This window comes from Galeopterus variegatus, unplaced genomic scaffold (genome assembly GCF_000696425.1).
Source record: "Galeopterus variegatus unplaced genomic scaffold, G_variegatus-3.0.2 Scaffold1401, whole genome shotgun sequence".
Taxonomy (NCBI): Eukaryota; Metazoa; Chordata; class Mammalia; order Dermoptera; family Cynocephalidae; genus Galeopterus; species Galeopterus variegatus.
Window position 1 is genome coordinate 105,117 of NW_007727512.1, and position 14,695 is coordinate 119,811.

The window sequence follows — 14,695 nt, forward strand, 5'->3', positions numbered from 1 at the left end:
TCAAACCTGTACTCCAAAAATATGCATAATCAATTATATTTTAATTAAAAAAAACAGAGAGAGACCACTGAATTCTGCAACCCCACTGGCTTGACAAATTTTGGATAATAGAAGTGTAGGCTTAAAAAAAAAGAATGAGGTTTGTCTTATATGTCACACACACATGGGAAGTCTTCAAAAAGTTCATGGAAAGATTCATATTATTTAATATTTTATATTATCTTCTAATTCTATTTTTCCATGGGCCTTTTGAAGTACCCATGTACCATGTGTGTGTGTGTATCAGTTTTTAAGCTCAATGTTCTGATATAAAAATAAGTTTACAGATATATTAAATAAAAATTTCTTTCCCCCAAGGGTTTCTGTATTCCTAGTTTACATAGATTTCCAATCAGTGACATGAATACATGTCAGGTTAAGAAAAACTACAAATTTGTGGAAAACATTAGTGAGGACAACTTTTCTAAACAGGTTAATATAGTGCCATTTATTCAACTTAAAGGAATTTGAAAGGAAACAGGTCATTTTCTGAGTGAGGCAATGTGATCCTATCAGTTGAACAATGGCAGAGTACCCCGATACTAAATCTCATTAAATATTCTAAAGGGTACTTTGGCTCTGTTCACTGACAAGTAACAGAGGACTGAGATTAGGGGACCTGCCTAAGATCCTAGAGAAAGTCACCAGCAAGAGGAGGAGTTCATATTTACACCAATCAGGAGTTCATATTTACAATGTGAGCTGCAAAAGCGCTGCTTAGTGTTTCTCAAACTATGTTTGCAACCCGTTAGTGGACTGTGAAATCAATTTATCAGGTTACAACCAGCAATAGGGGGAAAACAAACCCAACAAATAGAATAGAAAATATTACAGTGCATCACTCCTAGTAACATTTCTTAAAATTTTGTTTCAGCTGGCCAGTTAGCTCAGTTGGTTAGAGCACGGTGTTATAAAACCAAGGTCAAAGGTCTGGCTCCCTGTACCAGCCAGCCGCCAAAAAAAACCAACAAAACTTTTGTTTCAGGTTTATGTATTTGTAGTTATATAATGGGTTGCAAGATAAAAGGTATTCTTTACTGTGGATCATTGTAAAATTTTTAAAAAGCCACCGATTTGCTCCTTTCTTTTTGGTGGGTGGAGTGGGAGGAAGGTAAAGAGTTCCCAGTGCAGGAATTGCTATAGTATTTACACATAAATTAGGAACATTTCCTCAAACGAGAGAAAAAAGTTATGAAAGAACATTATTATGGACTGAATGTTTGGGTTGCTCCCAAAATTTATATGTTGAAGCATTAACACCCAATGTGACGGTATTTGGAGATGCAGTTTTGGGAGGTGATAAAGGCTAAATGAAGTCATAAAGCATAGGGCCCTAAAGCAATAGGGTGCCAGCCTTTTAAGAAGAAGATGAGACAACAGAGCTCAATCTCTTGTTCTCCACCCCGCGCTCCCCCACAACTATGTGAAGACACTGTAAGAAAGTGTCTGTCCGAGAGCCAGGAAGAGAGCCCTCACCACAAAGTGAATCCTGTCTTAAGCCTGACCTTAACTATGAGAAAGTAAACTTCTGTTGTTTAAGCCATGTAGTCTGCGGTGTTTTGTTATGGCAGTCAAGAAATTAATAAGAATACTAACAATTTATAGCCATATCTCATCAAATCAGAATGCTGATTTTAAGTTAACAGTTCTCTTGAGACTAATACCAACTTCAGAAAAAAAAAAAAACCAAACTTAAGCCACCTCAGATCAAGTTTCCAACAATTTAAAACCTAAAACAAAACTGTACAAAATATCTCAATAAGAGTTATAGGTAGACAAAAGCTTATCATTTAAACTGGAACCACTATAATATAGTAGCTTTATTATTACCAGTGTTGGATAAACACAGAAAGCAGTGAGGCATTTAACTGAATGACTTGAGAGGAACTTGTGCTTCTTAGACATTTCTAAAGCATGAGAAAGCAATGATGACTGGCCCTGTCTTGTGGCCTGGCCTCAAGAGAATTTGCCTGATCAACTCTGTGGAGGCCATCCAACTGTGGTACAGGAACACAAATCAGAGATTTAATAGGTTTAAATTGTTATAAACACATCAAACACAAACACTGTAAATCTATTTTTAAATGAATGGAAGGAACTGATGGGAAATGCTGAGAGAGATATGAAATGGAAAAGTTAAGGCTCAGAGGGTAGTATCTGAATTATGAATGAGAGGCATTTAAGAAAGCAATCTACATGAATGTGTTAGCTTGTACTTCAGCCACTAGTTTGGCCAAATTAGACATTACAAAAGGGACACTGCCAAATTAATTTACTTTGAAATAGAGGCCGGGGGTTGGTGGGGAGAATATTGCAATTTCTGTGGCTTTTTGTATGTCCTCAGAAGCATTCAATAAAATGCCTTTTCACAATAAAAGTCTGGTTAATTGATCATTTCCCACAAAACATAAAAATTACATTTTACCAAAATGATTCAAAATGGGCTGTGTTCAAGTTACTTTTATTTGCTTGTTCAACATTTACTCTTTGAGACTGTCTTGTTAGACATGCAGCACTAAAGCACAATATAATTTAGTATCATAAAAAATAATTATGAAATTGGCAAAAGGTTCAAAGAGAGGGTTGATGATGAGGATTTGTAATAATCATTAAATTTACGGCTTCAGACATATCTGGTGGGATGTCAACAGTATGAAGAATGAGATTTGAGGACAATATAGTGACTGACAATGTCCCTTTAATAAATACCTAGAGAAAGCACATGTTGTGAATATTTTACTAAATTCTAATGGATCAAGTTTTCATCAGTGCCATGGTCTCACCCACCCTACCCCAAAATATATTTTAGTGTAAGCATCTTACATAATAAACTCCTGCCCCAGTGACTGTTGCTCCTACAATTAAGAAGTATACTAGGTTGCTGCCATCTTTCCCAGAAGCACCTGTAGTTTCTAGTGATCTAGAAGGGGATCCTAGGTGATGACACTGCACAACTGTAGGTAAAGATAAGGCCAAGAAAGAAACAAAAGGAAATAGAAAAAGCACTAAGTATTAATGAAGAAACATTCAAAACAAAGGCAGGGAAGCATTTTTGGTTACCCTGTGCTGAAAAGGAAAAAAGAAAAAATGCTGCTCCAGGACTAGAGGAGAATGTATATTTCATTAAAGTTTGTTATTAGATTTTGCCTATTTCTTACTCTGATTTGACTCACGACTGTCAAGGGCTATCTACTTTGCTTATGCATTTGGGCGTCAGGTCAAGGTATAAGGATATAGGTAACTTCAAATAATTTTCATGTCCCTTTTTTTAACCTGGTAACCAAGGAACAAAGACAAGTTCACTGTCCCACCAATTGTAATGGCTTCCAACCATTTGCTCATAATAACTAAAACAAACACCTTTCTTTAATCAAGGGTGTTACTAGGTATTATCTAAGTTGGTTCACTCAACCTTACAGGACCCAACTTCAGACTGATCTGCTTAGTCATGGTAAACCCTGCCAAATTAAAAAATAAACAAAAAAACAAAAACAAAAAACCCCACCACCCACAGAATAATTCCTCTGTGACCTGCTAAGCTGATCAGTGTTCATTTAAGGAGATATAATTGTGTCAATACTACATAGCAGTTAAACTCTATATTTCTCACTTCACACAAACCCTCTTCTAAAATCAGAGATACTACTAGGCCTGCTTCTATAATTTAGTCTTTGGGTGGAATTCAGGGATAGTTTTCCTTTTAGGAAGCTTTCCTTTGATTGAAGGCTGTTTTTTTTTTTTTTTTCTTTTTTTCTTTTTTTTCTTTTTTAATGTCAATTTCAAGCTAAGGAAAAATGAAATATTTTTTGAAATGGGTCAAAATCAAATATTGTGCTAAGGAGCTGCAATAAATTTTGACTTTTCACAGGTTAGTGTGTCACATCCAAGAGAACAGGTACAATTTTGTGGGTTAGTCAAATCTAAGAAAGCACAGTGGCTTTCGAGTAAAGAGTAAAAAGGCAAGTGAAACAGCAGATATCAATCAACATGAGATTAAATTTCAGTCATTCCCAAATTAGCTCTCATAGGATATTACACAGTAGGCACTTTAAAGGCAGCTTTTTGGAAATTTTTCCAAAAGAACAAAGGGGAATTAGTTGCAAAAGTTTTAAAGCAGAGTAGTATTTAGTCTATTAATGGGAGCTGTTAGGCAGCTTCTTTACAGAAGGTACTTTTCTACTTACGTATGCACCAGCTCCTATTGTTGATAAGCCCACAATAAGGACTAACACAGAATTATCGATTTTGCCCCCTGATGCACCAGAGCTAGCCATTTGTCTTGTCATCTGGAGTTCTAGAGGAACATGCCATCGCTCGAACAAGTTGCCTAAGGAACATAATTTATTAAGACACACACACATACAAAAATAAAACAGTTAATACATGTTTATGACTAAATGTCAATGTATTGTACAAGTAAAGACTTACTGACCATCAGGCTGCATGGTGTTCACTGTTAAATGACCAGGAAAAATATAATCAAAACTGTACACTTAAATACTACAGATATCTGAATGCACACTCCTATAATGTTGAAGTTTAAAAGTACAATTTAATGTTGCCCAGTGAGGAAATTTACAGCTTTCAGAAAAGATCATGAAAAACATATGAGCAGTTCATCAAATACCTCTACCTTCACATTTTCACCATAAATAAAGTAAACACAGAGATAACTGAATAGATAGATATACAAAGTTAACCATGGGCTAAATGGGCCATTATAACAACCACTTAAAGAGTAATCTAAATGGCTCAAATCTTGCACAAAATAAAACCCTGTAACACAACCTATCCAGGATACAGTTTAGTCTTGCATGAGAGCTCATGTATCCTGGAAGAGAGAAATGTTAAAGCTCAGATGAAAATCAAGAAAAAAAAATGTTTAAAAATGAATTTATCTTCCCCAAAGAACTGAATAATTTCATACTCTAAAATATTTTTTAGAATGACAAAACTGAAAGTGTCCACCAACTCCCTGACTCTTACGCTTTCAAAATAAACAAAGGTTATTCTGATGTAAAACTATGGAGAGCTATGTAATGATCTGATGATCATGACACTTGCACATAGAAATGTAAGAGTTTCACAGATTTCTTTCCCTGGGGGATGCTGACATATTCAGATGAAGGAAGGTCTCAATACCTTCTCTGCTTGTTTGTTTGTCCTATTTGTTGACTATGGAGTTAAAGCAGCAAATTTTTTCTGTAAAGGACCAGATAATAAATATTCCAGCTTTGTGGACCATTTGGTCCTTCTACAACTACTCAATTCTGCCCATGTTGCATAAAAGCAGCCATAGACAATATAATAGATAAATGAACGGACATGGCTCCATTCCAATAAAACCTTACTTATGGACACTGAAATTTGAATTTTACATAGATTTCATGTGTCACAAAAGAGCCTATTTTAAATTTTTTTCAGCCATTAAAAAATGTAAGAACCACTCTTAGCCTGTGGGGCATACAAAATTGAAGGATTTGGCCTGTGGCTGTAGTTTGCAGACCTAGAACAGTGGTTTTCAAACTTGAGAGTGCATACGAATTCCCTGGAGGATTTAAAACATAGCTGGCCAGGCCCCATCTCCAGAGCTTCTGATTCAGTAATCAGGGACAGGACTCAAGAATTTGCATTTCTAACAAGTTCCTGAATGATGATAACGCTGCTGTTAGGGCAGGGGACCACACTTTGATAACCATCGGTCTAGACACTGGTACATATGTTCCTGTCTTGACTAGGCTTTAAATGACAAACGGAATGGGCACTGGTAGTAGTATCCTATATATACTTATAGAGATTAGAAATAGGGAGCTTTCCCCCTTTCTTTCACAATGTAAGGGCACAGATGGGGTAAAAACAAGCTCAATACAGTTTTGCAGTCTCTTCTTATTTGAAATTCATGGGATGACATGTATTTTGGAACTCAGAATTGTTTGGTCTGAAGTATTCAGTACATATACCACATAGTGACACCCAGCACAATAAGGTGAAGCAACCCATAGTCAAACACATTAATATTTCTATGACCAATCACACTAAGTAGGATTTTAAAAAGATTATAAGTAGCCTCTCTCCAATTCAGCTCTGGTTACAAAAATTTTATAGTCCTATCTTGATTTCTGAATTATAGATAAAAAACTTATACTCTTAGAAAGGGAAAGGTATTTTTCTTTACTGTTCTTATTTCTTACCTGCTTTAGAATCCTTCATCACCACATGAAATAAAATGGTTTATATTTGAAAATAACAACAAATCATGAAAATAAAAACATGAAAGCAGGGTGAAGCTTATTTTGGTGTGGGCAAGCTTTTGGTTTTCAGAAGCCCATAAAAATGATAAAGCATCAGAAGTAGAAACTGATAACTCTCAGAGCTTAGAAAATGAAACTGGTTAGAAAAAGTTCCACATGGTTAAGGTTAGTTCAACAAATTTATTTTGTTCCCCACCTCCACCCCAGGTTCATTTACTGAGAATAAATGTTTTTTTTTTTTTTAAATTCAGTCTACCCCTCCAGAAGATCTTAAATACAGACATCATAATAACTTTGTTTTAATATAATACTGATGTGTTTATTCTGCTTTTGCTTGCTTTTTACAAACTGAAAACTAAGAGTGTAGATTTGGCAAAGTTCACCAGTTTTTGCCTCCATTTTACAAAAGAAAAAGAAAAAAGACATTTAAAAGTAAATTGATTTTTAAAAAAGTAAATTGGTTAACATTTAAACTATTGCTTAAAAAGAAATGTAATACAATGCCATTATCATTAACAAACCAACCTTTTACACACCTACAAAGTGACTTAATTTTGTAAAAAGTACTGAGATAAGTATTATATGGATGTTTATTTTCCTCTCCAATCCAAATTTTCTTTTACCCATGAAATTACTTCCATACCTTTCTCCCCATAGAGTAAAAATTTTAGGAAATTTTACATCATGACTGAAACACGCCTTTTCACTTGTCTTACTAACGTGTGAAAAGCCAGTTTACTCCTTGACTTATCATTACTGCGCCAGTTTACTTGTTTTAGATTTTCTGCCATCAGACCACATATACTGAAGTTGAGCTTTCTTCCTCACATTTAGGATTTAATTCTTGACAAGCCAATTTGCTCTATGTAACAGTGCCTGACACACGGTAGGTGTTTGCTCAATAAATATTTGTTGAATTAATGAAGGAAGGGAGGAAATTCTTCCTAATTCTGATAGTGACTGAGCATTTAAAAGAATTCTTTGCTTAATAATAAACTAGCAACCTCAAACACCACAGACTAGAATTAGAATAGTACCTAAACCAGCAAGTTCATTTCTGCAGGTGTCATAATCTGTTTTTCCATACTCCCAGAAGGCCTTTTCCAGAAAATCATCCACATAATTGAGGCACTTAGGAATTCTCAAGAGGTCTACATGCTCTTGAGACTTGTTTTTTGAGTATCAAACTGATTTTTCCAACACAGATAAAACACAGGACGGGACAAACCTAGATAGTCTGTCCACTATAGCTAGATGCCTCTTTATAAAGGATCCAACTATTTAACTTTATCAGCCTTTTTAGCACCGATCCTTACTGGAATTTTAGAAGAATCAGTGTAGTAATAACTATTTTATGACATGAACCACTCTGATGAAAGGCACAAAAGGAAAAATGATTTAATGACAGAAAAAGAAATCTAACTCTGTTCTGCAAAGTTAAGTACTTCACAGTACTAAGGTTCAGTCACTGAGAATTTACCATGTTCCAGAGACTACAAGACGCTGAAGACACAAAAATAAATAGGACATAATCCCTGTCCTCAGGTAGTATTGGGAGAGGAGATTGGCTGAGTATGAGTATTCTGAGTATGAGAAAATTAGCTTGATACAAATCACAAGAGACCCAAGTTTGCTCAGTTTGTTTTTTTAATCCTTAGGTCAGTGGAAAAGAAGGGAAAGAGTCACTACTCATCCAAAACAATATTTCCCAAACCTGCCTGATCATATGAATTACATCAAAGGGCTTGTTAAAAGACAGATTCCCAGGAATATCTCCTGGAGATTCTTTTTCATTCTTGTTCTCAGACTGTCTTCTGGAGATTCTCACTCCTCATTTTCATTCCCAGGACTCTCTCCTGGAGATCCTGGAGTAGGTTTGGGGTTGGTCCTCCATTTGATTCATATGACCAGGCAACTTTTGGAAACATGATCTAGGAGAAAGTTAAGACATTCAACGACTCCCTCAAAAAGGTAAAAAAATTTCTAGAAAATCTAACTTAACTGGTTGTAGAAAAGACTCACTTGACAAAGATTTTCTTCTGGAAAGCCCTGTCTCAGCAGAAAGAGTTGGGGAAGACTCATCTGCTAGGCTTAAAAAAAAAAAAAAAAAGTGTCATTTGGCAGTGTCCAGGAAGCCAGGATCCTTGCCCACAAGTTCAGTTTCCTTTTTAAAGAGGTGAGAAGGTTCTAAATAGAGAAAAATGTTCAACATTTGAAACTCAGGTCAGGAAATTGGTGATCAGTTTGATCACATGGACAGCACAATGTTTGGTGACCAAGTAAAATATTACAGAACAGAAAATATCTATTACCAAACCCATCTGCTCCTCAGTGCTAAATGCAGACATAGAGTGGTGATTATTAGTCACCCTCAATCACTTCTGGAAGGAGGCAGAGCATCCAAATAAATAAAGAAGTAGTAACTATTATGGTTTTGAGGCAAAAGGCAACATATAATGAAAATGAACCTGACAATGGTGATAGATGTGGATGAGATAGTTTCGAGGCAGGATTAAAGTTTGCTAACATCCTGGCAAAGAATCGGGTTGGGGGAAGGGAGGAAATGGAAAGATCAGGGGGAAATGGTGTTTAAATAAACAATGCCTCTTCCCCACCTCTGCAGAAACATATGTTAGATGCTACTATGTGAAAAAATCAGATTGCCCCTTACTGTCAGCCGCCAAAAAAAAAAAAAAAAAAAAAAAGAAACTTAATCATAGCTTCAGGGCTGGCAGCGAAAGTATTTTTCCTTTTCAATTTTATACTTTTAAGCATTGTTTGAAATTTTTGTTACATACTTGTATTTGTTTTTATTTAAATAAATGTTAATTACAAAAAAAAAAGTTGGGCTGTGTGTTCAATATTATATTCTCTGACAACAACCTGGAGTGTATTACTTGGTCACTTGTTCTTAATCAGAAGTGGGAGCTTTTTCAAAGTATAGTTACCTGAGAAATCGTGTTAGAGTTAATTCTCAAAATGAGAGTATCATACTTTCTTTTTGAAATTGTAATCCTACTCCCACCCATTTTTAAAGGCAGTTGATGTCATACTCTGGTCCAGGGCCAAAGCACAAAGAATAAGTGTGTATAAAGAGATGGATGGCTATGTCAAGAACTCAGAATATATTCTAAAACAGACTGCCTTCAAAGCCATGCAATGGGAAAAAACCACTTGAGTCTGTAGTTTTCAGGAGTTCTAATATCATTAACCACCTTCAAATGTCGAATAAATCAATTTAACTTTGCAAATGCATAATTAATTGATGAAAACTTTCGGTCAGACTTCAGAATGCTGGTAAAAGTTGTGAATCTTAAGTAAAATGAGCACACAAAGTTTCTGCTTTCTTCTTTGACAGCTGGCTGGTACAGGGATCTGAACCCATGACCTTGGTGTTGTAAGGCTGTGCTCTAACCATCTGAGTTAACCTGCCAGCCCCCAGTACACAAAATTTGAAAGCCCAGTGTGGCAGTCTTCAGGTTATCTGAATTTCTGTGTAAATTTCTGTGCAACCTGCAAACAGCACCATCATTTTAATGAACAAAACCCACGTAAATGACATCCATTGATGGGGCATTAGTTGAAAAGCTAAGGTAGGGATTAAGTTCCAAGAGGAATATGTCCTAGGACATAACTCAGATGCACCTATCAGGAAACATTTTCTTGACTCATAGCAACTGGAAAACTGTTCAAATATACATTTGCAAAGACCCTAACAACCTAAGGGAAATATTTTGCACTTTTTATTTTTAAAGCACCCAGAAGGTGTTTCCATATTGTAAAGGGCTCAAGGATAACTTCTGACATTGCAAATGCAAATGCCCTGGGGTGGTTATTTCAAGGATTATTGATAAAATGCACCTCCTACAAGTGGATCATTCATTACCTCCATGAAGTTGTGCAGGTTGAAAACAAGCAGGCTCAAGCCATGCTCCGATAAATTCATGGCTATCTGATGCACGATAGGCTAATTACTGGGAAGGGAACTGACTTCATTCTTAACTTTTTGAGGTCAAACTTTAGGAGGCAGTGTAGAGTTGCACTAAAGGAGATTAGGGGCCTAGAAACTGGCAAACTATCCTTAGCTCTACCTATTAATTAACTATGTAACCTTAGGCAAGTAACTTCACCTCTCTGTACCTCAGTTTATTATCTATAAAATGAGTGGGTTGAACTTTACCACAAAATCCCTTCCAGCTCTAAAATGTGATGAAACAACTTCATGGAGGGCAAACACAATGTGTTCTACAAACTGTTTCTTTGAAGTGTTAAAGACCACCAAAAATTACACTGACCAGGCATCTCAAATGTATTCTGGGCCAATTCTCTTGGTGTCTGGTACACAACTGACTCCTTACTTGAACTGCTCCGCTTCTGTTTCATAGAGCATTCAAATCTATGGGTTTGAAGATAGAGCAGGTAATCCCCTCATTTACAGAAGAAACTTTGGCGTAGGGCTTAAACGTCCTGTTTAAAGTCTCACAATCGGTAAATGACAAAGTCTACGCGACCTCATCGCTCTAAAAAGGCGGGGAGGCGGCGATGGACAGTACGTGATGGCCAGCTATTCTGTTATCCCTGAACAGCAAACCCTCCCACGAAAAGGCCTCAAACTAACTACTGGGGTTCAAATCTCTTGAAGGTCAGGTCAGCAGGGCTGCGCCAACTCCTCTGCTTGCAAAACTCAGGATTTGGATTCCGCTAATTCGGAATTCACGCGACTGTGAGTGTGTTAAGTTTTTCGAGGGGAAGGGGGAGGGCTGTGAGGCACAGGGAGCCTAAGGCGCCCAAGCCCTTAGACGCTGAAGTGGGGGCTGCCCGAGATGGGTCAGTCAGTCACCTGGGAGCCGGTTCCTCTGTCTCGGGCTTCGGACGCACACTGTCCGCACCAAGGGCCCCAGCTTCTGCTTCAGAGCACCCGCCGCAAGGCCTCCACACCGGAACATTTCGGCCACCGCTACTCCGGACCTCCTCGGTCCCTTCCTTTCCACTTACCGACCGACAAACGGGTCAAACACCGTTGGCCCGGGCCCGCTCCCTCCTCCCTTCACACGCACACTACGCAGGCTCCTCCTCCCAGCTCTGGGTGGGCATTGGACAGAGAAGCCGGTCCGCTAGAGCCTGACGGCGACCGGAGGCCTACTGCGCAGGCGTAGCAGCAGGCGCCGTATTTCGATTGGTCCGCACAGTGAGAGGAGTTGCGCATGTGCATAGTAATACGCTTGCTTGCCAAGACCCCGGCTTCGGATAGCAGGTTTCCGCCAGTTAGTGGCAAAGCGCTGGGCTGAGAGAGTTGGGAAAGCTGTCCAAGGAGGGACCCGTGGAGCTGCTCTGCCTGGCGGTTGTGGCTGGTGCTACCGCTGTGTCGGTAACGAGAGCTGATGACAGCACGTCACAAAGCGTGCTCCCAGCACCGCACTTTGTCCTCTTTTAGGTCACTAGCTAAGTACTTAAGCCTTCCGATCCTCTTGCTGTGATCCGCTTCCAGTCTTTCCATGGGTCCGAGTCAGGGCCGTTGTCTTCCCAGATCCGGAGTGTACTTCTATCTTTTACCAGTTGCTGGCACTTTCTCGCTCACCTCCTGTCTCCCGGACTGGTAATCATTCTTCACTTTATTTCCCCGTATTACTTTTATATAAAGCAGTTCTGTGTCCTATGTACCAGATGCTGCGGCTAGTCTCCTGCTATTACGGCTTCGGTGCCTGAGAGCAGGAAACTGGCAAAAAGTTTGTGCTTCGCAGTCTTTCTGTGAGAGAAATCCTAAGCAGGACTTTCAGAGTTGTGTGAAGAGTAGGGTGAGGGGCTGAGTGTAAATAGTGTTTTGACTCCGCCAAATGTAAGCTAAATTGATTTTTTTTATGTATGCAGAATATAGCATATGCCTTTTTCAATTTGGGTTACATATTCATTTGACAAGTATTTATTTAGCACTTGCCGCTTGGACCGTATTCTGGTGAATATGAAAAATATCGGAAGTAGTCACTGTCTAGTTTGGGAGATGACATATTGTGGTCATTAGAATAATAAATAATATCTGATGTAGTGCCAGAACAAGAGAGAAGAGTATGGGATGGAATCGCTAAGGAAGTACTTCATGCAAGAAGTATTATTTGAGCTGTGTCTTAAAGGATTAGTAGTAAAATTCAAGTAGTGGAGGAGGAAAGATATTTCTGATGGTGAATACATTGGGACCAAAGGTAACATTTTTAGTGGTTAAGCATGGTGACCTTGGATCCAGATGGACCCAGGATTGAATCCTGGCCCTCTTGGGTAAGTCATTTAACTGCCTCACTTTCCTCATCTATCAATCTCCCAGGGATGTTAGGAAGAGTAAATGAGTTAATATTTGTAGTGTTTTAGAGGAAGCACCATGCTGTTTGTTAAATTAAAAGGCCTGAAGGTATAAAAACAAACACATTTTCATGGGACTATGACAGAGAGTACATACCAGGAAGTAGTGTTAAGGACAAGTAAGTATGGTGGGCCAGATTTGAACTGGCAAAAGTGTTTTGGCCCTAATCTTGTACGTGATGAAGTTGCTTTTTTTTTTTTTTTTGGTGGAATGGGGATAGGGAATGAAATTACAAAGGCATTGCTTTCCTAAGTTTAACCCAGGAAACTGTCTTTATTGGGTGAAAATGATCCAGGGTTTCCTTACCCATTAAGTGGAATAGATCAGTGTTCGGGACTGCAGGCAGTGGGTGTATTTTGCCGAGAGCTGCTTTGGCGGATAGATATTGAAAACGTTGGGCCGGCCCAGTGGCGCACTGCAGCAGGCGCTCTTGCCGAGGGTTCGGATCCCACTTACAGACCGGTTCCCGCTCACTGGCTGAGGGAGGTGCGGGCGTGACACCGAGGGTTGCGATCCGTTGCCGGACACGAAAAAAGACAAAAAAAAAAAAAAGAAAAAAGAAAATGTTGTAGTGAGTAGCACCTAAGCTATCCATTTGGGACCTAAAACCTCATGGGCTCTAAAAGATTTTTAAAAGACAGTTTTTTTCTTAGCATGCATTTCTCTGAGTTCCCCTTTTTTCCCAGGGTTTTTTAATATTTTGAACCTTGGTTATGGGGCAAGATGACATTATTTACATGAATGTAATGTTGTTTTCCAGTCAGCCGGGAGCTGCAGACTTGCTATGAGACACATACTATCCAGACTTGAGAAACCAAGGAAGACATCAGTAAAGCTATGCCGATTCCACCCTAAATCAGGACCCTGAGATAACGTGGATGGGAGCAGAAATCAGATGGAGCCTTGGTGAGACCTTGCACCTGGCTCTTTGCACAGAGCCCTCACAGCTCACATCCCCCTATCTCCTGCTTTTCATTTCCCACCTTCCACACCCTCAACCCCCTCTTTTAAAACCCCTCAGTAAATGAGTCTCTGAGATGGTGTTAATTAGGCCATTCTCCTTCAGGTTTACCGGAGAGGTGAGTTACATAACATGTCTCCTCAAATCACTGGGATTCCTGAATAAAAGCTGACTTCCATTTTCACCAACAATTTGACTTTTGAGTGGTTTGCTTTTGAAAGGGGGCAGGCAGCCAGACTTGGGTTTGATAACAAGATTTTGTCACTTCAGCCAGGAGCTGAGTGCTCCCCTGTAACAAAAATATCAATTCCAAAATAAGGTAAAAATTATGTATATTTATTTGATATTTTAAAAGTATTGCAGGGCCGGCCCATGGCTCACTCGGGAGAGTGTGGTGCTGATAAAACCAAGGCCATGGGTTCGGATCCCTATATAGGGATGGCCAGTTAGCTCACTGGGTGAACGTGGTGCTGACAACACCAAGTCAGGGGTTAAGATCCCCTTACCGGTCATCTTTCAAAAAAATAAAAATAAAAATAAAGTAAAGGTATTACAGACATTGATGTTTATTGATGTTTCTAAAAACGAGTAATAAACATGGATTGGTCAAATACAAAATTAATCATATCTATTGGTGAAAGAGGCTTGGAAAACACTTAAAATCATGACAATCAGGTATCTATAAAATCAACTGCATATATTTGACAGATAACCATTTAATAACACACAACACAAAAGTCACTGTACGGCACATTTAATTTTTTTTTTTTTTTTGCAATAGGTGCAATGAGGTAATTTTCTTGTCCTTTCAATTAAAAATTATATTTTGTCTTTTTTTTTTTTTTTTTTGCCAAAGCACCATAAGCTTATCAAACTAATTCAAAAAATATAAGTGGGGGCCGGCCCGGTTCGGATCCCACATACAGACCGGTTCCTGCTCACTGGCTGAGCGAGGCGCGGGGGCAACACTGAGGGTTGCGATCCCGTTGCCGGTCCCGGTCCGGTACGGGGGCAACACTGAGGGTTGCAATCCGTTGCCGGACACGGAAAAAGACAAATATATATATATATATATATATATATATATATATA

At 38.6% G+C, this 14,695-nt stretch overlaps 1 protein-coding gene across 1 annotated transcript in view; it reads right to left on the bottom strand.

Annotated features, from left to right (window-relative positions):
• AIFM1 (apoptosis-inducing factor, mitochondrion-associated, 1) overlaps nt 1-11,462 on the bottom strand; it is a 31,603-nt gene extending 20,141 nt beyond the window's left edge. Inside the window, exons 1-2 of the mRNA XM_008576780.1 lie at nt 11,131-11,462; nt 4,224-4,366 (exon numbers count right to left, since the gene is read on the bottom strand). Coding sequence (XP_008575002.1) covers nt 4,224-4,366; nt 11,131-11,236 — 249 coding nt within the window. The 5' untranslated portion in view covers nt 11,237-11,462. The remainder of the gene's footprint in view (nt 1-4,223; nt 4,367-11,130) is intronic.
• Between the last annotated feature and the right edge of the window lie 3,233 nt (nt 11,463-14,695).